The sequence below is a fragment of the Gadus morhua genome, chromosome 14 (assembly GCF_902167405.1).
Source record: "Gadus morhua chromosome 14, gadMor3.0, whole genome shotgun sequence".
NCBI classification, from domain to species: domain Eukaryota; kingdom Metazoa; phylum Chordata; class Actinopteri; order Gadiformes; family Gadidae; genus Gadus; species Gadus morhua.
Window position 1 is genome coordinate 6632541 of NC_044061.1, and position 23619 is coordinate 6656159.

The 23619-nt window shown below is 44.6% G+C and overlaps 1 protein-coding gene across 1 annotated transcript; it reads right to left on the minus strand.

The window, feature by feature from the left end:
• Positions 1 to 234: 234 nt before the first annotated feature.
• Positions 235 to 19757, minus strand: tmc3 (transmembrane channel like 3). Its single transcript, XM_030376312.1, has 22 exons — positions 19387 to 19757; positions 18348 to 18494; positions 15630 to 15705; positions 14230 to 14311; positions 13755 to 13861; positions 12462 to 12560; positions 11225 to 11367; positions 10622 to 10769; positions 10150 to 10193; positions 9471 to 9618; positions 8172 to 8281; positions 7809 to 7887; positions 7227 to 7538; positions 6473 to 6601; positions 5960 to 6027; positions 5235 to 5363; positions 4064 to 4174; positions 3775 to 3900; positions 3325 to 3403; positions 3190 to 3232; positions 2067 to 2337; positions 235 to 1554 (listed from the first exon to the last, which is right to left on the minus strand). The coding sequence occupies exons 1-22, from the start codon at positions 19500 to 19502 to the stop codon at positions 492 to 494; spliced, it is 3630 nt and encodes a 1209-aa protein (XP_030232172.1). The 5' UTR covers positions 19503 to 19757; the 3' UTR covers positions 235 to 491.
• Positions 19758 to 23619: the final 3862 nt, after the last annotated feature.

Here is a 23619-nt window from a genome sequence, read left to right on the forward strand (position 1 = left end):
ATCTGGCGAGATCAGTCTGAACCACCAATAAAAACAATTACAAGGTTGACAAATACAAGGTATTCCTCAACAATTATCATTCATATTCCCATCAAAGAAAAAACTGACCTAGAGGCAGCTTGACTTATCGGAGTGTCCCCTCCCTCCCTTTACACAAATGTGTAGTGTCAAATCGATTTCTTGTAGAAATTTCTATCAGCATTATCTACCCATCTTCACCCAATCAGTCCAAACCAAAATTGATTAACATTTAATAGTATGATGTACAGATAAAATAAGCAAGGTAAGACCACACATCTCACGTGAACACATTGAATGTAATAATCAAATATTATATATAGAGCGTTCTCTTACACACAACACTGAAGTTAAAATGTTACAAAATATATACTTTGCGGTCTCAATTGATAATTACATCTTTGTAACACAATTTCTTGGTAAGCAAATATACATACTATTGCAAAGACTTTTGCTGACCCTTTCCTTATCCCTCACACATTGGAGCAAACCAGTTCATTTGACCTTGAGACGTTTAGATCGATGCTGGCCTTGGACTTCTTCTTAGCCAGCTTGCCCTGCCTGGCGTCAGACTTGAGATGGCGCTCCTTGTTGTGGATGACCTGGATGTACTGGTCGGTGCTGCTGTTCTGCTGGTCGCTGCTGGAGCCCAAGGAGGCGGAGTCAGACTCCGTCAGGGAGGGCTCCATCTTGTGCCTGCTCTTGACCTTGGGCTTGACCTGGGGCTCCCCCGCCCTGGCCACGCCGGAGGACTGCCCGAAGCGCCCGGGAGACTGGGCGGGGCGTCGGACCTGCGCCGCCGCCGGCTCCGCCCTCCTCCCGCCGGCGTGCGAGCAGGCGTACGCCTCCAGCCCCTCCCAGTCTATCTCGTCCTCCTCCCCCTCCTCCTCCTCCTCCGCCCTGGCGTTCGCCCCCGCCTGCCCCGCCCCCCGCCTGCCCCGGGCCACGTGGGCGTCCTTCCCCGTGGACACCTGGCTCTCCACGCGCTCGCCGATGTAGAAGCGCGCCGGCTGGTACAGGTCCGACAGGGACCGCGGGCGCCGGCCGTCCTGTCCCAGCAAGCCCTTCCTCTGCGCCTTCCTCCTGCCTTCCAGCCCCACCCCTGCCTCCTCCTCCTCCATCTCCTCCTCCTCCTCGCTCAGGTGGGGCTGCGAGGCCAGGGACCTCTGGGGCTGGAGGGGGGCGCGGGGGGCGTAGCGCTTGCCGCTGCGTGGGGGGGGGCACAGGTCCGAGGGTCCGTCGGCGCAGTAGTGGCGGGGGACGCGCGTGGCCGAGCGCAGCAGCTTCTTGCGCGCCTCGTGCTCGTTCAGGATGACGTAGCGCGTGGCCACGTGCGGCCGCCGGCCGGCGTAGCTGTGGGCCGTGACGACGCCCGCCGCCTCGGCCGGGAGCAGCGGCCGCGCCGTCTTCCTGTACAGCGGGTCCGAGTAGTGGACGTCGTCGGGGAAGCCGGGGGCGGGGTTGTAGGCCACGTGGCGGTACGACTTGGCCCGGCAGGAGCCGTTGGGGCCGCCGAGGAACGGGGCAGACTGCTGCCTGCTGGGAAAAAGAGAGTTTAGTTCAGTGAATGCTTTAATGCTAAATGACTTAAAGGGGATTGCGAAGGCATCTTAATCAAGGGTGGCTTTCAAATAGACTGCAGATACTGGTACTTTTACTTTTTCGGGAGTCAGCAGTAACTTAGCTAGATATTGAGAGATTCAGGCTACAAAATGTGTTTTTAAAATAACTTCACACTGGTGTGCTTGATGCCATTGAACCGTTAAATGAGGTTAAGTGACATCGTTCTTTTCTAAATTAAACTGCCAGGCTTTCCTTTTTGTGCCGTCAACATGAATGGAAAAACTGTTCTGCTTTATCACAGAGTAGTGAGCTCCTCAATGAAGGAAAGATACACAATAGACATCTAACAACAGGTTGCATTACGCCGTGTTATTTAACTGTTTCCCTTTTCTCAATACAGAACCAAAGGATTCAAAGAACCTTCAAGCAGCATTTTCAGATTGTATTCTTAAGACGCCACACTAGTCCTTCTGTAATCATTCTACCTAGTTGGTGGATGGTCCGGTCTCTGCCTGTGCAACATTGGCACGGCTGGACTTCTGGAAGATCCAGCCACGCCTCCTGTGTTCAGCTCAGCCCTGGACACCGACTGGGTGATGGTGCTGATGCCGTTACCGCGGCGAACGGGCGACTGGAAGTTGGTGACGCTGCCGTTGTGCTGCGGCGATGAGTGGATGGAGGACTCGTGGCTCGTGACGTCGCTCTCCTGCTGGTCTGTCTTCTTATCGACGGCCACCTCTGGGGCTTGGAGCCTGGCTGATTATTACATTGTCGTTATTACAACCTTGCTTACATAATGTTAATAATGTAAAAGTCATTGTCCAATGGACAAAGGCAGTTCCAAGATGCAGAGGTGTGTCAAATAATGTCTGAAGTCTATGTTTGCGAACAATGTTTCTGCTTGAATTGGAAAAAAGTAGAGCTGTCAAGCGATTAAAATATTTAATCCTGATTAATCGCATTAATGTCATAGTTAACTCTAATTAATCGCGATTAATCACAATTTATTTTTCTATGCTAAATATCCCTTGATTTTTTTGTCCCATAATTCTTCTCATTTTAATTCTCTTATCAACATGGTGAAGTGCATCGGCTTGCCTTGTGCAAATGATTTTTTATTGATAACAACATTGAAATATACACTGATCAAATCAGGACGATACAAAAAAAGAGCCTATAGTGCAATTAAACGACTGCTTTGAACAAATGTCATTTGAACATAGCAGTCAGGCTACTGCTTCTTTGTTTTGAGCCAAAGAAAAAAAAAAAAAAAAAAAACTATTTTTTTTTTTTTTATAAAATAATTGCGTTAATCGCGCGATAAAATTTTTAACGCCGTTAAATTTGGTTTGCGTTAACGCCGTTAATAACGCGTTTAACTGACAGCTCTAGAAAAAAGCATTGCTGTATTGCTAAATGGAATTATGCTTTAGGATTCACTTTAAGGTGTGGCTATCCTCGTAATGTGATGATATGCTATTATAATACAGGACTGTCTTGCACTTTATTTCCTCAGGTACAAGTACATTCAAGCCATTCACTCTATTAACAGCAAAGTGAATGTAAGCCATCCTCTGTCTCTGAGATGAAGTCATGAGTAAGCCCTACCTGCAGCCAACTGGAAGACTTTCTTCTTGTCATTTGACCGTTCCTAAAATCCAAGAGACCACAAGGTAAACACGTAGAGCAAAGATTTGTCGTAAAAGATGCTTCCAGGCCTCAAATCCTGTTTTACACACTCACTGTCTGGAGCTGCTGCCTCAGCTGGTTGTTGGTGAACTTGAGGGATCTTGCGATTGCCTGGAGGTAGTATATCAGCATGCTGGAATACACATTCAACAGTAGCCTGAAGCACGATAAACAGGGGGGGTTTCTTTCGTCTATGAAGTAGTGGCCTTCTTTCTGTATGTCTCTCTTCATTTACTTATGTATCTGTGCATGTATGCTCAAACATTCATGTGCATGCGTGAGTATGTGTGTGTGTGTGTGTGTGTGTGTGTGTGTGTGTGTGTGTGTGTGTGTGTGTGTGTGTGTGTGTGTGTGTGTGTGTGTGTGTGTGTGTGTGTGTGTGTGTGTGTGTGTGTGTGTGTGAGAGTGTGTGAATGTATGTGTGTATGTGTTTCTCTTTAGTGTGACTGTGCATGTGTATGTGTGGGCCAGCTTGCATGCGAGTGTGCGGCGGTGTGGCCTCACAAGAGCAGCAGCAGCGCGGGCAGAGCCACAACAGGGCTGGTGATGTAACTCATCACTTTGCTGAACCACAGCGGGAAGTCACTGGCAATGGTGTCTGAAATGATGTCATAAATCTTCTCCTGGCCACTGTAACATGCAAGACAAAGTAAATACAAACACAAAACACGTACACACATTCTACTGCTGCACAGTACTAGGCTAGCCTATATTATTTACTATTTATTATCTATCTCTTTGTGCATAATTAATAATTAATGAGTGGTTACAACACAACACATTGGGTTCTTACCTGAAAGGCCCACAATGCTGTGATGGTCTGTATCTCACGATGGCAAAGATAGTGGGTAGCATGCACAGGAACAGCATGAACAACAACATGGCTAGATAGAAGTTGTTTGATCTAAAAAAAAAAAAAAAATTAAGAGTCACATAAATATAAATTGTGTATTAATTGTACTGTTTTAAATATGTTTTATGTGTGTTTGTGTATATGTAAATATCAATATAATATTGAGGCCAGTCTCCAATGTTTACAATAAGACAAAATATAATTTTGTATAGTGCTAATCTTTAGAAAATAACTTATCTACCCTTCCCCTACATTCTGCTTGGGTTGTGTTTACTCTCTGATTTACACAATAAATCGGTCGATGTTGGACTGCGTTAACATGATTAGGATTTAACTGGTCAGTACAATGTATGGCTCCATTGCTCCCTGCCCTCAAGCAGAAGAGCATTACAGCGATACACGCAACACTCACTCAAAACAGAGAGAGATAGAGAGACAGAGAGAGGGAGGGAGGGAGGGAGTGGGAGAAAGAGAGCGGGAGAGAGAGCGAGAGCAATGGAGAGAGAGAGAGAGAGAGAGTGAGAGCGAGAGAGAGCAAGAGAGCGAGAGAGCGAGAGAGCGAGAGAGAGAGAGAGAGAGAGAGAGAGAGAGAGAGAGAGAGAGAGAGAGAGAGAGAGAGAGAGAGAGAGCAAGAGAGAGCAAGAGAGAGCAAGAGAGAGAGAGAGAGAGAGAGACTAATAGTAATATGCTGTTATGCTGTTATGTTCTACCCCATCTGGGAGAGACTGATAAGACCCCGGAGAAACAGCCTTGTTACATAAATCTGAACCAGGCAAAGGACCATGGGCCCGGAAGCCCTTACCGTCAGTCAGCTGCATGAAATCATAGATATCGAGATTTTACAATTAAAGCAAATCACCGGATAATGAAATGGGAAGAGAATCACGCACGCAGACAAACACGCACACACACAAACACCCACACAACCCCCCCCCCCCCCCACACACACACACATACAGAAACATATTCACCTTTGTGAATGGTTCACCAAATAGGAAATTGATTCAGAATCGTTAAATTGTCTTTCTCTGCGTGTGTTTATTTGTTTTAGAGCTTTGTGTCATGATGTGTGTGTGTGCATGTGCAAGCACGCGTGCGTGCATGTGTGAACCTGGAGGCCCGGAAGACTTGCTGATGGGGAACATTGCAGGTCAGAACCGCCCAGCTCCTCAGGTACATTAAGCCAATCAGCTTCATCACGTTAAAGGCGGGGAGACAAGGGGAGAAAAACGCCCCCATCCTAGAAAAAAGCGAGACACGTTAATGGTCACCCACGCACACAGGACAAACACAGATGCAGACAACACAGACAGGCAAACGCACAAACATACCCCCACATTCGAGAAACAGATGCAGATGGATAAAAGGCTAAACAAAAACCCACACACAATTTCACACACTGTGGCACTCGGGGACACAGTCTGGCTACATTGGCGGGGGTACTTTGTGGGGACATTTCGTGAGGACATTCTTTGGGGTCGCTTGTGTGTTTCCTCATAAACCACATTAGAGCTAGCCACTCGGGGCGCCATATCATTACACTCATCACCCACCAGACGACATCTCGGAAATGAGTCGGGGGGGGGGGGGGGGGGGGGAGAGAGAAATACAACCTAGCTGAGCGTGCAGGAGTGTAATGGAGAGATTGCAGACAAGGCTAAAGTCAATTTACCCAGGGTCACTGCCTCTCGGCACGGCTACTCCTACTAATAGTGAGACAGGGCGTTCGGTATTGCACCGCTGGCAATAGCTGAAGCTCCTGCGCTGCAGCTTTAGCGGAGATAGTATTGTGGCTGCATTCATTTCGTGAGGGAAAACCCTCAAAATCATACTTACCAGATCATCCCCTGGTTGTAGATCAGGTGCAGGACATTCTCGGCTATTTTGAATTCTCCGTATTCAGGCTGAAGTTGAGTAAAAAGAAAAGGTGTTATCTGTGAGTGTCCTCATACTTCTAGTGGGCCAACGGCAAAGCCATGTGCTCCATTGAGATAAAGGAAATGTATTCCATCTAGAAATTGGCAGTTCTTCAAGGTTCTTAAAGAGGTCTGAGGTCTTACTCGGACTCTATCTTATGGATGGCTCCTGGCACCGCCAGGGCTGCAGCCTGCCAGGATTGCTCTTCAAGAACTTTCGTCTGTATAATAAAGTTCTATGACACAAAGTGACCTCTGTTTGAACTGGACGACGGTCAATTGGCATATTTTGACAGCATAGTGAACTGAGGGTTTAATGTGTGACCTTTTGGGTGGTGTAGTGTTCAAAGTGTGTTCTCTTGGGCGATGTAGTGTTTAATGTTTGATCCGTTGGGTAATGTACTGTTTAATATCTAATCTGTTGGTCACTCACAAACTTGCTCTCCAGGTCCCAGCAGCAGCAGTCACTGAGGTAACGCACGACCAGACCACGGATGAAGTCGATCAGTAGGATGCTGGCCACCGTGAAGATCATGTCGATGATGGACAGCTTCAGCATCTCCTGTGTGGTGACGCACACACACACACACACACACACACACACACACACACACACACACACACACACACACACACACACACACACACACACACACACACACACACACACACACACACGCAGACACAGACGCACGCACAACCATTTGTTTATGTACTTCTAAACTTGCTGGCGCATGTGCCCTTTTTTTAATTTACATTTCCAAGCGGCTGAGTTATAGCAATTGCCATGCTGCCCCCTACTGTTCATTGACTATATAACTTTCTTATTGCCTGATCACAACACATTTAACGCAGATGAAGGCTTAGCCGTTGTAAATGTTTTAGGTTGTAATACCAGAGAAATGCAAACATCATCAAACTTTAGTTTAGTGTCCACTATACCATCTTCGATATGACTTCTATATAAATTCTACCGTTTTTTTTTTTATAATTTCCAGGGTGTGTATGATGATGAAATGATGAAATGAGTAAAAGAGAAACAAGAAAGAGACAGACAAAGAGAGAGAGTGACAGACAGACAGACATACAGAAGGTGTGTGTCGGACAGATAGGCAGACAGGAGTGACTTACAGAGACTGATAGGTGATATAAACAGAGTGAGAAGGAGAGACAGAAAGAGAGATAACCTGCCCAACGTAGGTCTCCCAACAGGGGTCCTGCTGCGAGCGGGCGTTCTTCTCAAACAGAGCCGTGTGATTGGTCAAGGCCACCAGGACGTTCTTGCCAGCGCTGGCGTTGCTGAAGACGCTGCCCGCGTCCAGCGCCGTGGCGATGGTCGCCATGGTGGTTGTCGTCGTTGTCGTCGTGCTCATGCTGTCGTTCTTGATTCCAGAGAGATACATTTCTGAGACCAAGGTGGAAAGACTCTCCTCGTCTGGCTGGGAGATGGTGGCCAGGAAGGAGCTGGGGTCAGACCAGTTACCAGGAACCACCTGGATCTGGACACGCACGCACGCACGCACGCACAGGCACGCACGCACGCACGCACGCACGCACACACACACACACACACACACACACACACACACACACACACACACACACACACACACACACACACACACACACACACACACACACACAGTAGAGACGTTTGAAGTAATGGATGATGATTGGTCCCTTTGCATCAGTGAATGGCTCAACCGGTGTAATATAATACTGGTGGTGGTTCCTCACTCACTAATACCAGTTGTGAGGGGCGTACTCACAGCAGAGCTCATGATGTTGACCTTGTCCAGCAGGGCGATGATTAGGCTGTACAGATTACCCAGGTACAGCACCAGAACCCTGTGGACACACACTCAACTCACTTTTGCGTCCATAAACCTCTTCCCTTATGTTTATTCAATGGAGCCACTTCACTAGATATAGCTGACTCTCTCTCTTTCTCTCCCTCTTTCTATCTCTCTCTTCGAGATAGAGTGGTAGAGATTGATATCAATATATATATTGAAACCATATACAGTATATGAAAAACAACAGCCTCCCTCATGTCTCTAAAACTAGGTTGTCCTGTATGAAGGGTTACTGGTTGTCTGTATGACTCGGCCCAATATGTGCTGGTGTTTCACCTGGCCAGCTGGAAGCGAAGGGATGTTCTTGGGTGGTACATCTCCAGCTGAGAGACCAGCTCAAACGCAGACGGAGCGATCATGGTGATCAGAGACACCACCACACTGACCTACAAGGAGAAAGGTAACAGAAATGACTGCCTTACTAGGAAAACTATCGTTCCCATGTTTACTATCATGGTTGATGCTTACATGAAGATCCACGACATCTTATGGTATTTGTCTGTGTATGCACAAGTCAGTACAGTAATAATCTAAAGTACGGTCAGCAGTTTAGCTTCCTTCTGATTTCACACAAAAGATATGTTCTACCTGCTTCTTTCTTCTGTTTTCTATTTTTATAACAGCTTAGCCAAATCAGAAGAAGAGTTGAACGAATGTAGCAGGACATCATATTCATGCAAATATTCAACAATATTTTGTTATTGAAAATAAAAAAGGTCTTATAGACGTCTTTTATATAAAAACTGAGTGAGAAAACTACGAGTTATCATTTAGTGTGTTGTAGACCAGTAAAGACTATTTCTGTGGAAGCAGATACACATAAGTTAAAGTTGGGGTTTCAAACATTTTCTTAGCTAAAATCTGGGACACGGGCCAAAAAGGGTTGGGAACCACTGCATTAACTCCTCTCGGGAGGCCAATGAAATGGGCGGCTGCCACGGACAGATGGCAGCGAACCTCAGCCAACCAATTACTCGTCTCCTCTGGCCTTACTGTAACTGCCTGGCTCCGCTTTCAGCTCCAGTCAGACAGCGCTGGCATCCAGCGTCTCCTAATCCCATTGTAAGGACAACTAACCCAATGAGCGGCGAGACAGGGTTCCGCCCACCACCGGTGACGCAAAGCACCAGTGTTGTCGTCCGGTCACTCAATCTCAACCCGAGACCTCAGCGCTCGAGTCCAAGTCCCCAAAATGGAGTCAGAGTCCAGTCCCCCTAACAACAATAACACAGCTGACAACATTTTTAATGGTGCTTATTGAGTCATGCGTTGACATACCAATATACGTGCAAATAACCACCAATAAAACCAAATGTTGCATTTTATAACTAATAACTACCAGTCCTCATATCTGACATCTGAATCCAAATACAATCAGTGCTACGGTCCACTCCAAAGTCATCCGAGGTTGAGATAGAGGCCCAATCCCATTTCTATCCCTTACCCCTTCCCCTTACCCCTCCCCCATGTTTTGAAGGGGTAAGGGGAAGGGGTAAGGGGAAGAAATGGGATTGGGCCTGTCAAGTCACGAGTCATTATAAACGGGGTAGGCTAGGTCCTACCACAGGACCTCACCTCATTCTTCTCCCACAGGGTGAGTTCCGGCTTCTCCTGCTCCAGCTTCTGGGAGCGGTCCACCACAAAGTAGATGATGTAGATGCTGCCCGCCAGCGACAGCAGCACCAGGATATTGGCCAGGATACGCAGGCTGATGAGGACTGCCCTGGGAGGGAGAAAAGGGTTGCGACGGTGGGCAGGGGTTACAGGGCATAGGCACCTGACTGCCCAACCAAAGCGTCTGCGACCGAACCCTGATGGCCAAATCTACCTGAAGGAATCAGATGCCCTCAACCCTTACTGCCCCTTAAGTATAGGCATCTAAAAACTACGTTTTTAGGCGTTTTCTTCACGGTGAGGTCTTTCAATAAAGTATTGATTTGATACACAATGTAATTTCCTCAGATGTGCCATGTTGATGGTGATTTACGAACACAGACACACGCCGGCACTGCACCGTTGAGTAAGTGGATTGGATGGGAAGGCGTCTGAGGGGGCGTGCAACATGCCTAGATTGATGGTGCTTAAGGTGATTGGGTTTGGCAGTTTGTCCAGACAAGCATGCAGGTAGCATCCACTTTGTTTGTCTTCCATTGTTTGTCTCTTCCCTTTAGCCAACCAGGGGCGCATCTGTAGTCAACTTACAACTTGTTTGTTATGTTTTAATATACAAGAAAAATAAACCAAAACCACATACAGGCTTGTATCTTTCTTCTTCTCCTGCTCCTCAACAATGGCTTCCTGTAGAGGGGTGGGAACAACATGTAAATGTCCCAATAACTGTGTGAGACATATATGATCACATGCCCATAGGATTCAGTTTGATTAATTAAAAAACAATCATAAATGGATGCGGGTTCTACATATGGCCTACTAACTTGAGTGTATGTGGTAAATAAAGATAGTACATCAACATCATTCATACCCATGTGGTTGCTTCATACAAATATCTTGCTATTAATTGTACATTTACGTGTCTTTAGACGCCTAATTACATGCTTTTTCAGACCTTTGGCATGCGGACAATGCCTCCAACTCCAGTAGTGTGTGTGTGTGTTCAGCTGTTTAAATCTGTGTGTGCATGTCTGTGTTTGTGTGTGTGTGTGTGTGTGTTTTGACACCGAAGGGGCCTGAAGAGTCATTAAAGGAACACGTCTGTTTTCCCGAACCCTGATGTTGTTGACGATGGCGGCTCCTTTGCTCTCGGCCGCCTCCGGGTTCCCGATCAGGTAGTCCCAGGCGCAGAACACCCGCCAGCAGAAGGTGAAGTTCTCGTCCGAGGCGCTGGCCAGGCTCAGACGGGAGTTCTTTGCCATCCTGGGGGAAGTGTTGAAAACATCCCCCCCCCCCACTCTTTAATCTGGTGTCATCACTTTAGTCAGGCCAAGGGTCATCTGTTGATTACTGAAAACATGAAAAATGCTCATTTGGATAACAGTTACTCGAATGTAGGGGGGGGGGGTCTATTGGTTAAGGGTTTGAGCCAAAAGGTTCTTGGTTCAATACCGAGGGTCCACCTGTAGACGTTACATGAGAAATGGAAAAATCCCTGTGTGCCAAAAGCGTCTGCCAAATGACTTTGAGTTTTTGCATTGTTATTTTGTCATTTTACTTTTAACCGCTTATTTGATAACCTACAATTATTTAGCTACACAGCATCAACTACCGTGTACAGTACTTTGTGTCTAGTTGGGATTAGAAGGTTTGACAAGTAAAATAGCAAACTGTGAAAACTCATAGAAAGATGGCAGAGAAGATGCTGGGAGGATTACTTTCTCAACAGGATGATGAAGCTGTAGGCGAAGACCGCCATGCCGACCAGGAAGTAGGCCAGAGGGAGACGGTAGCCCGCACTGCCGATCTTCCTCACTCTGCCGTAGTAGCCGTAGAACAGCACCGAGTACTGCAGATAGCCCTGCAGTCCCAACACACACACACACACACACACACACACACACACACACACACACATACACACACACATGGACACGCTCACACAGACACAAACACACACACAAACACACACACACGCACGCACGCACGCACACACACACACATGGACACGCTCACACACACACACACACACACACACACACACACACACACACACACACACACACACACACACACACACACACACACACACACACACACACACACACAATGATAATAGTGATCATAAAAGTGATTGAGTCGCCAGGTGGGAATGAAGAAAAATATAGCTGCAGAGCGTAAGCAGAAAATCGTTACAATTCCCACTGAACGGCAGTAAAACCACTCACAATATGGATTACCGTGTACATGACACCTGTGCTAGTCCCGACATGAGCCTCATTGTGGAGGTCATGAGAACAGCGAAGGGGATCAGGAAATAAACGGCCTGCTTAAAGGCCTGTAGAATGTTAAATAACAGCCTCTGGTGACCATTTCAGCACCATGCAGCATTGATATAACAGTAAAAACATAAAGAGAGAGGAGAAAACCAAGTTAGATGGAGGCAGCGTTAGATTGAGAAAGACAGAGAAAGAGAAAAAGAGAGCGACAGAGAGATAGATAGAGAGACACACAGATATAGACAGCAAGAAGAGATAAAGAGAGAGCGATACAGATTGAAAGAGAGAGCAAGAGAGAATCAGAGAGAGTGAGATGGAGAGAGTCAGAAAGAGTGAGAAAGAGAAACAGAGAGAGATATAGATAGAGAGATGGGGAGAGAGATTAAGAGAGACATATAGATGGAGAGAGAGAGGCAGAGAAAGGGAGTGAGAGAGTCGAAGAGTTAGATAGAGGGAAAGAGAGAGAGAGACAGAGAGAAAGAAACAGCAAGAGAGATTTGAAGAGTGAGATAGAGAGAGCGAGACAGAGAGAGAAAGATGGTAGAGAGAGAGATAGAGTGCGAGACAGGTGCAGGAAGAGACATAGAGAGAGACATAGACAGAGACAGAGACAGAGACCGAGAGAGGGACAGAGTTGGACAGAGAAGGAGGTGGAGACAGACAAAGAGAGACTTGCCCCAAGAGACCAGATGGTGTCCAGATCCTGTGCTGAAGAGAACTGCTCCTTGGGGATGGTCTTACTTCTCGTCGTTCCAAACGGGGCCCCTGCCAGCAGCTACAGCCAGGGGCCAACAAAACAAAACAGGAAATGTTGATGTTAACTTCAATGACCATCTATACATCTCTCTCGTGATCTCTCTCCCTATCTCTCTCTATTTGGAGTTGGGCTTTCTGTATATTTAACAGATTTATTTAGTGGTAATAGGTCCTAAACTAAGTTTAAAGTCAGTGTGTTTATTTGTCATCTGCACAGTATAACAGAGTGGCACTCTGAACAATGAAAATCCTTTTGAAAGGACAAGCGACAGGTACGTAGAAGACTTTAGCCATAACCCATCAAATAATTTAAAAGGGTCACAAATGAGGCCAATAATAGTTCCCACAAAAAAACAAACACATAAGCAGGCATCACCGAACTGAATAATAACAGATATGGGGTGTCTCGGGGCTTTACCTGCCTCTGTACTCACATAGACTACACACCTTGCAGCGACACAGGTTGGATTTCCACCTGTAGCCATATTCTACATCCCTCTCTTTCAAACTGTTTAGCTGCTGTACATAGATGCAAAAAACCCATAAAAGTATATCCAATCATTTAGCTGGGATGATGTTTTAGTTGCTTCAGTTTTATCTATACCTGGAAGGTAATGACCTGATCTGGAGGCATGAAGAGAGCAATGAAGGAGTTGTTATATAGTGGTTGGTTGAAAAGAGCGATAAAACATGGGAATGGGATTGGAAGATTGTCTGACAAGCGAGCAGCTGACCCATGTGGGAGGATATTGGGTCCTTGTTTCAGCAGCAGACATACATTACTTTTATTCCGCTCTAACTACTTCTACTTCTCTGGCCTTGGAGGTGATACTCAAGGGAGGCTAAAGGTGTAGGATAAACCATAAGAGCCTGCTCTGTCTTCAACGACCCAGCGATAGCTTTCATATCAGGCTTTCATATCACGATTGGGACAATTAATGAAGGCATGAAGGCATGCCACATTTAAGTAACATAATTTAATTACAGGTTTTGAGTACATTTTCTATATTTATATCTATATATACATACATCTACAAACATCTATACCTATGTTTACAACCCTAAAATTTAAGTCTGTGGCTTTCAACACCCCATAGCAAACGTCGACACACAAACTGGCCTGCACGCACACGCACACGCACACGCATGCACCCACACACACACACACACACAGTAGGGATGTTTGAAGTAATGGATGCTGATTGGTACTGACCTCTGGTAGGACGATGAAGGCCCCGGTCATGATGGTGAGGACGATGTTGATGCCAAACAGCCAGCGCAGGAAGATGAAGTAGGAGGCCACCCCGGAGCCAAAGTGACCTGACCAATGAGAGAATAGCCTTTAGGCATTATATTAGAGAATAGTCAGGATATTTAAGAGTAAATGATTACATTTACATTCAGGGCATTTAGATGACGCTTTAATCCAAAGCAAATTACAATAAGCACATTTGTCAGAAGAAAGAGAAACACTATATCAGTTTCGGTACAGTAAAGATATTCATAGAAACAAGTGCACTTACAATTGTTAGGTTAATCCCTTCCCCGTATAGGCCTACAACAAAATGCTAAATACACAATACTAAATACTATTTTTAAGTACCAGCTCTGATGGGATTATGGGATCATCTTTAGGATAATGTAAAATGGCAACATAAATAAAGATGTGTTTGTTCTCTATATCTCACTTTCTATCTTCTTGATTCTCATCTCCCAGGGAATGAAGAGAACAACAATATTGTAGAGCAGTCTGGAAAGCTTCTTCAGCAGCTGTCCGGATAGATTCATCATTAATGGAGCAGAGATAGAGACATAACGGAATTATAGCAACCACATTTAGTTTCCCCTGCTTGTAAAAATGCAATTATTATTTATACAAAAACAATCATTATTGTAATTTAAACTCCTATTAACTCAACGCGGCCACTTCACATTTTGAGAAGGTCCTCTACAATCCGTTCAAGTCAGCTGAACCAAATCATTTCTTATTTCAGTTAACCGGGACTTGATCTTTGTAATTAATAATTCATTGTCAGCTCGCTTGCAAAAAGTCAATTAATGCTAATGGTGCTTGAGCTGCCGCAGCCGGTGCTTCTGGAACATTTTAATTAAGGCGGGCCATAACAACAGGCGATAAATCTGCTCCCCACACTGCTGAACCACGCCGCTATCTTTCTGTGTGTGTGTGTGTGTGTGTGTGTGTGTGTGTGTGTGTGTGTGGTGTGTGTGTGTGTGTGTGTGTGTGTGTGTGTGTGTGTGTGTGTGTGTGTGTGTGTGTGTGTGTGTGTGTGTGTCTGTCAGTCTGTCTGTCTGTGTGTCCGTCTGTGCAGGCACATGCATGCGTGTGTGTAGAAATGTGAATTGAAGAACAGAGAGAGCGTATGCATGATAAGTTGAGAGGAGGAAGAGAAAAAGAAAGAGGACGAGGAAGGTGAAGAATATGAATATCAACTGTGCGTGTTTGTGTGTGTGCGTGTCTCTGTGTGTGTGTTGATGTACACGCGTGTGTTTGTTTGTAAAATTAAGACAGCAGAGCAGACAGGTCAGTACCGCACTGCAGAAAAAGTACCAAAAAGCTCTGCTAAGGGAAAGGCTGATGGAGATTAATTTGAGACTGTAAACAGGCCGTAAACAAACAGATCGTAAACAAACGGGACGTGAACAAACAGGCTGTTTCTCACTGAGGCTATAGCTCCTACAGGAGAACAACAAGCTGGACCAGGAGTATGAAACTACCCATCATGGACCACATTAGGGAAACTAAAGTATAATTTTTTTCAATTATAAAGGAATGTAATCTAAAAAGATAATATGAAATAATATCAATTATATTGTTATCAGATTGTTGGAAAGGAAAGTATGGCTCGTTATAATACTAATAATATTATCAAAATTGAATAATTGAAAAAGATGACATTATGTTAAAAAATGTAACATAACAGCCTTTATTGTCAACAGGAGGTTTGATGCAGATTGAATTATGTGTGTAAGTGTGTTTGCGTGTGTGCATGCATGCGTATGTGTGTGTGTGTGCGTGCGTCTGTGTGTGCGTGTGTGTGTGTGTGATGTTTAGTAGCTGTGTACCTACATCAGCTCCTGCTGCCTGGTACCCTCTGGTCCGGGTCAGTCTGCCCTCGTACTTCAACACAATCTCCCGGGCTTGCCTGCCAAATGCACCAGGGGGTAAGAAAGGTAAGGGTGTGGCCTGATGAAGGCCAGGGGTAGGGGTAGGTGTGGATATTGTACCGTCCGGAAATAGTTAAAGAGCGATAACCAACAACCGTGTTGTACCAAATAGACCTGCCAGTTATGGAAGTAAACACCCGTTTGATTGTTTATTTAGTATTTCATTGAGTAAGTAAAGTATCACTTAAGAACCAACAATAGCCAAGATTATATGAATATGGTCAAACTTTCAAAGAGTGGAATGGGCTGTTGTTTTCTTTCTTTATAGTCGCAGCAACAGGGCAGCAACATGCCCTACTGATTCTGCAAAACAGTGGTTGTTTTCTTTTGCTAAAAGCTTGATTGGACCCTGGTGTGAATCCTTTATTTATAGCAGCAGACTGTTACAGATCTCTACGGACCTTGTATAACTTAATGGAGCACAACAACAACAATCAGTTCCACACACGCATCCTCAAAAACAACTTATCTTAGCTCTTGTTAAACAAGGGGGGGGGGGAGAGAGAGAGAGAGAGAGAGAGAGAGAGAGAGAGAGAGAGAGAGAGAGAGAGAGAGAGAGAGAGAGAGAGAGAGAGAGAGAGAGAGAGAGAGAGAGAGAGAGAGAGAGAGAGAGAGAGAGAGAGTGTGTAGGTATGTGTGTGATGGACGGTGTAATTATCTTAGTGTGCCTGTGTCCGTGTCTGTATCCGTGTGTGTGTGTGAGTGTGTGTGTGGGATAGACAATGTGAATATCTGAGCGTGTCTGTATGTTTGTGTGTATGTATGCATCAGAGTGTGTGTGTGCGTAGCTGTGTGTTATAGAGGGTGCGAATATCTGAGCATTTCTGTATTTGTGTGTGTGTGTGTGTGTGTGTGTGTGTGTGTGTGTGTGTGTGTGTGTGTGTGTGTGTGTGTGTGTGTGTGTGTGTGTGTGTGTGTGTGTGTGTGTGTGCGTATGTCTGTTTGTGAGTAATTAAGTATGTGTGGTGTGTGCTTGTGTATGAATCAGTGTGTTCAGTATGCGTACCAGTGTGTGTATATATGTATCAGTGTGTGCGTGTACATGCGTGCATGCCTGCATGAGCGCATGTGTGTTTTAGAAAGTTGGTGGGATGGGCCTTAATAAATGAATGACCGCTTCTGAACTGCGAAATATACGAGGCGTCTCAGTGGGAGTAATCACAGGCACTGAGCCAGAGATTACCGAGGGGTGTTAAAAGCAAGGGGCGGTGCCCCCGCCCGTGATAAGGGCAATAAAACCGTGCAGCAATAACAAGCCCCCACATAAAACCTGCTCTGCATCAGCTCTCCATCCTCACTCCTCCCCCTGCACCTCCTCTTCTCACTCCTCCTTCTCTGGCCCTCCCTCCCTCTAACTCTTCATCCCTCTTTTCCTCTGATTCTCTCAGAGATTGTTAGGCTCTCTCTCTGTTCTCTTTTCAATCCACTTATCGCTCTCTCCTCTCCTCTCTTCGTCCATCTCTTCTCCCCTCTAACTTGCTTGATTTGACTGTCTTTATCTCTCTCTCTCTCCCTCTCTCTCTCTCTCTTCTCCTCTCTAACTTGCTTAATTTAACTATATCTCTCTCTCTCTCTATCCCTCTCTTCATTCCCTTCTTCAACTCTCTCCTGCTCTCCCTCTCTCTCTCTCTCTCTCCCTCTCCCTCTCCCTCTCCCTCTCCCTCTCCCTCTCTCTCTCTCTCTCTCTCTCTCTCTCTCTCTCTCTCTCTCTCTCTCTCTCTCTCTCGCTCTCTCTCTCTTGACCATGTGCTCTCCCTTTGTCTGGTGCAGTCTTTTCTAATGAAGAAACACATTATTTAAGCCGATTTGTAGTCAAGCCATTTGCTATTCACATTACGGTAAGTACGTCCATATGCGTTCAACAATTCAATCTTCCATGCACCGCATCAATTGAGGCCAATCTGATTCACAGTTAATAGATAAGGCATTCCCAGATGTTGGAACACAGCAGGAGACAGAGGCAATGGGATAACTACCCACTAACAGCTGGATATGGGTTAAAGGGCTCGCATCATTAGAGCAATGAGACAGGGGATAAATGTTCATCACTGGTTTGTTTTAAGCAGCCAGTTTCCACTCAACCCGACACCAGTCATAGTTGCGCAACAACATTATAATACCTTGTATTATATATTATGTGTTGTAGCTCACATTAGGACTCTTAACAGCTGTAGAGTACTGGTTGCATGAGAATAGCATAGCCTAAATAGACCCCAGCGTGTACTAATGCTTCTATCCCTACTAGGTCAGAGAGTAAAGATGGCTGGGATGGGGTCTAGTTAGGATGATATACAGTAACACTGGCAGACCTTTCAGCAATGCTATGATCCTCCTTATGTTTGTCAGGCTGTGGGTGGACACACTACAAAGTTAAAGCATGGTCATGAACCATTGCAGTCTTTCTGGATTTGATGGTTTGTGTGTGTGCGTGTGTGCGTGCGTGCGTGCGTGCGTGTGTGCGTGCGTGCGTGCGTGCGTGCGTGCGTGCGTGCGTGCGTGCGTGCGGGGGAGAGGAGACAAAGTGTCTGAGGCAAGAGACCAATCAGAGAAAAGGTCATTAAGATTAAGAACAAACAAATTGATGAATGAAGAAAGACGTGTGTATTATCATGATGTGTACTTGAGCACTTTGAGCTTGCGTCTCATTGGCCAGGGCCGGGTGCGGATGTTGGCGATGATCTCCTTCTGGTACTGGATGTTCTGGAACATCTCCTCCGGGTCGTTACTGTCCACGCGCCCATCCTCTTTGTCCTCGTCGTCCGAAGAGCTACATGATAGGCAAGGATACGCACACACACACACACACACACACACACACACACACACACACACACACACACACACACACACACACACACACACACACACACACACACACACACACACACACACCGGAAACCACTGCATTTCTTACAGTGTTTTCGCAGTACATTTTACAACTAAAGTGCCGCATTGTTAGTTAAACATTGCCCGGTTCGCGTCTCGTCTCTCAGATCAACGTGAGGATTAAATGTCAGTGTAATGGTGTTTTCAATTGATTCGTCGACCTGTGATGGAAGGCTGGCTACAGGCTTCGGCGCAGAACAGATGTATGTAATCTGTCTGACGGGTATACATTCTGGTGGACAAGGATTATTTTTTTCAAATTGTTGTTTACAATTCTGTAACTCAATGTTGAGCATTCAAATTACATTCACTCATGAATCACAACATTTCGTTAGTTAAAATGGTTTAATGGCAATGCAAACATTGAGGTTTTAATTTGTTCAAAAGCAGTTTTGAAAAAAAATATGTGGTCTAATAGATATATTAAATCGAAATAAATATCTGAAAATAAAAATAACTTGAGCATAACTTGAACTATATGTGGTAATCTTGAGAACAGCAGTTTGGAAACAGGTTACAAAAACCTACAGAGTGATGAGTGTAGGCGATGTGGCCAAATAACATTGGGCAAACACTTTTCTCCCGAACAATTTAGCACTTTATAAACGTGCATTGTTTAGCCATTTTTTCCAAAGATGTCCACAGGTAGACTATTGACATTGGGATTTGAACCCAAATCCTAGCTTAAGCACCAGTCTATGCCACCCTACTTAAGTTAAACACAGGCACTCACTCTTTCATTCACTCACTCACTCACTCACTCACTCACTCACCCGTGCTGTTGGTCCTGGTAGTGGGAGTAGATCCTCCTGGAGTTCTTCCTCACACTCTTGTGTCTCCTGGCGGTGGCCCTACCGATCGTCGCCACTGGCTGGGACCCCCCGCTCATCCTGAGATCCCCTCAAAGTCTGTGTGTGTGTTCACTGTCTCACCATCTCTATCCACTGTTCCATTTAGTTGCCCTGTTGCTAGTGTGAGTGTGCGTCTCTGTGTGTGTGTTTGTGTGTTAGTGTATGTGTGTGAGCTTCCCTCTCCCTCTACCGGCAAACTAACTGGTCTGACAGAGGGTACAGTGAGTGTGTCTTCAGGAAAAAGTGGGGTGTGGGTGTTTGAGGGTGTGTGTGTGTGTGTGTACCTGCTGCTGGCTCATTGGTGCATCCCCACACATCACAGCGGTACTGGATGGGACGCACGCCTGCTTCACTCCAATCACAGCCTGACCGACCTCTTAAAGGCACAGCCCCAGGGAGCCCCGAGGACTGGCAATCTGCTGCAGGCGTCCACACACACACACACACACACACACACACACACACACACACACACACACACACACACACACACACACACACACACACACACACACACACACACACACACAGACAAACACACACACACACACGTACGCACACACACATACACCACACATGTACGCGCACACACACACACACACACATACACGTACGCGCACACACACACACACACAAACACACAAAAGTATACGCACACACACACGTACGCGCACACACACACACACACACACAAAAACACACACACACACACACACACACACACACACACACACACACACACATGTACCCGCAAGCACACACATGCACACACACACACACACACACAAAAACACACGCACGCATACACACACACACACATACACACGCACACACACACTAACACACACACACAAAATCTTTTTTCTGAATTTGGATAATTAAATCATGACTTTAACAGGAACGGTCAGGTCATATTATATTTTATTCTGATATTTTATTGTGAATTCTATTTACTTTCGGATTCACAGACTCTACAAATATCTACAAACCTCGCCACCAACAACGGATCATATTGTCATACAGATTTGACAATATGATCCGCGGTGGTGCACATAGTGCACGACCAAACTCCATCAAGAAAATACAATAACCTCCAGGTTTTATCGGGACAAGGCATCATATTTAACAAAGTTTATTGAACAACACCTGCATTGTGCACTTTTATGTGTTCAACCTTAGGGTGTGATGAAAAATACATCCCATCAAACGTAAAAAAGAAGCTTCCGTTGGCAGGGGGACGCGTGTCTTTCCTGGACTGCAGAGGAAGTACAGCCCATAATATGATAATGTACCATATGTTCTGTTCTGGGGACTGGCTCTAGGCAGGACATGACCATACCAGAGGAATAATTACAGCTGAACGACCGGCAGACATCAGGATGTGTAAACTAAGGTCTGCTGGAGCAGACCAGAGGATGGTCAGAGAACAGAGGTCTTTAAACTACAAGGAATATTGGAGGAGCTGTTCTTTGTTACCATATCATCACTGACAGAAGCAGTTCTGTGTGTAAAATAATTACACACAAATGAATGAAAGCATGAATAGATTAGAGTAGACAACAGTCTCAACAAATACATTTTAAGGACTATAGTCCTTAAAAAGGACTATAGTCCTTTTTAAATCCAATGCCAAAAATGACTTATATTATCCACAATGGCCTTCAACTATTAACAAAGAAAATAATAATAGTATTACACAGTCTGCTGCGCGCACACACCTATGACGGTCAGTTCCAATACAATCCAGAATCTAAAATCTTCCAGCACCTACTAATGGTGTTTCTTCACATGATAGCAGCATTTCAGCAGCTCCCCAATGAACCAATAATGTCCCACGTGTCTATAAGCAATACAGTACAGATAATCGCCATGTAGATAGGAGAGGCTCCTATTGGATTACCAGAAGGAGACGCTATCAGTCAGATACTGCAGCTTCCTCTTATCAATACACAGTGATTCGATTATGCGGAGCTTTGATTGTTCGTCAAGTGATCTGTCGTCCACCGGCTTCCAGGGGCTGTAAACTGAGACTCTCTGAGCATCGCAGTGATGATGACGATTTTACCTCGCAGAAGGGCTCTTACGTTATGCATTTTCTATTTTCCATCTGCTAACTTAATTCTATTTACTTTCAGTTTAAATACACTACATTTCTCATCAACGATAACATCATGATACCTATGAATCTGACTACACAAACTGTTTGTCCCAAATACTATTTGATTGATATTAAAAACTACTGTTTTTTAAAGTCATGTCAATGAATAAACGATTAGGGCTTGATGTCTGCCTTTCTCCCTGCCTTTAGCTATCTAATTATTTGGCTAACACTAATCCACAAGAGACTTCAGGTGAATTCAGACCCATCTGATTAAAGGGCCGGTGGGAGCAGGCTGAGGACATGGATGGGACATTATTTTTCTGTATTCAACAAACAAACTTAACCCCACCTGGTTTGTTTGTTGAATACAGAAAAATAATGTTTGTCAAATCAATACAATCCAGAATGTATGTCCTCTAGTGTTGTTGTACTGTAATGCAATCCTTTCTTTTTTTGTGTCTAAAAAGGGACAACACGTCTAATTTCTGCTGCACCTAAGGGGACATTTTATCGGCAGAGGATGAATTGATTGAAAGCTAATGCATCCATCAGCGACACTTTTATCAAATCACATTCATGACGCAAATGCATTTTGGGAGCATGAATCATGCAGGTATCCATCTTATAAAAATCGATCCTAATTTTGAGTGGTGAAAATGTGATTTCATATTTCTCCTGCTACTCAACCTGTTACTTGATAAGGGGGAGAGGGAAACACATATAAATAGAAAGTAGACCATTTGTCACTTTTCACAAGGTTAGACACAGTTAGTCAGGGGAATGATTCTCTATGCAGATGTATATGGGAAAAGTACCAAAAATAACAATTAACAAACATAACCACATTTAATTGCACCTTCCATCTTCATACTGTGTTTCGCATGTGCTTTGTGTTTTTTTTTCATGTGATAATGTATGTCTTTTTATGAGACACAATACCATAATGACAACACATTTTGTCTCACGTTACCATATTTTTTAAAGCTTAAGGCATAAACAAATATGCAGTCGACACAAATATGGGACATCATAAATATTCATGTTCATCTGTCAGATACAACGAAGATGCATGATTCATAAACGAACCCAGACGGCAAATTGGTAGATGCTGCACATTTGTAAACACAGACAATAAAGATAATGATAATGCATGATACAAAATGGGGATTCGCTGTCGACTGAATGTTATAAGATCTGTAAGGAAATGTATGCAAAGTAGTGATTATATAGCTCTGTTTGCGTGAATAACTTCCATATTAGGCTTTGAAATCCTTCCGTTTAGGCTACGCTGTAATCAAACCTGTGATTACTGATGCGCAGGAACAATAGAGCTTAGGACGCCCCCTCGTGGTGAAGTGGCTGCAGTTACCCACAAATTAAATGATTTTGATTCTCTGAACAACTCCAACAAAGCCACCATGTGTTCAGTTAGGTTATGTTTTCTATGTCTCACAATTTGCAGCAAATAGGCTTCAAGCAATGTACTAATGTATCAGGAAAGAAGACATTGTATGTTATGATCTCTTGCTAAATTACATTGAAAATACGTGTGGGCACCCTCAAACAACTTAAAATAACTATGCTTTGTGCTTTTTGCTTTCTATCTTAAGAAGCACACATTTAGACCTGATACCGATTACTAATTATAGATCAAACATGCCCTACCAACCCTTAACTCAGTGGTTCCCAAACTTTTTTTCAGGGGACCCCCTTTTGGACTTGAGACTCTTTTCGCGACCCCCCGCCCCGCGCGGGGGGTCGCGAAAACAGTATTGTTATTATTATTAACATTATTATTATGCAGTAGTAATCATCACCATTATTATTATTGTTATTTTTAATAATGTTATTATTACTTTGTAATATAAATCTTCAGAGACAGCCATGTAAATATGCAAATATAGCCTTTTGGCTTAAGTTTTATTATAAAACAATAAAAAAAATATTCATGACAGTCAATGATAAACAGTACCCCCACAACCCATCCCAGAACATATAATATTTTTCACCTTGTAGCAATATATGTATATACCGGTATATTAAAAAAAAAAATA

Excerpts from the sequence above, each read along its gene's own strand:
- tmc3 (XM_030376312.1), bottom strand. The coding sequence starts at position 19,502 with ATGAGCGGGGGGTCCCAGCCAGTGGCGACGATCGGTAGGGCCACCGCC. Across the intron at positions 18,495-19,386 it reads TACCAGGACCAACAGCACGG|CTCTTCGGACGACGAGGACA; the intron begins GTGAGTGAGTGA and ends CCTATCATGTAG. Across the intron at positions 10,770-11,224 it reads TTCATCATCCTGTTGAGAAA|GATGGCAAAGAACTCCCGTC; the intron begins GTAATCCTCCCA and ends CACTTCCCCCAG.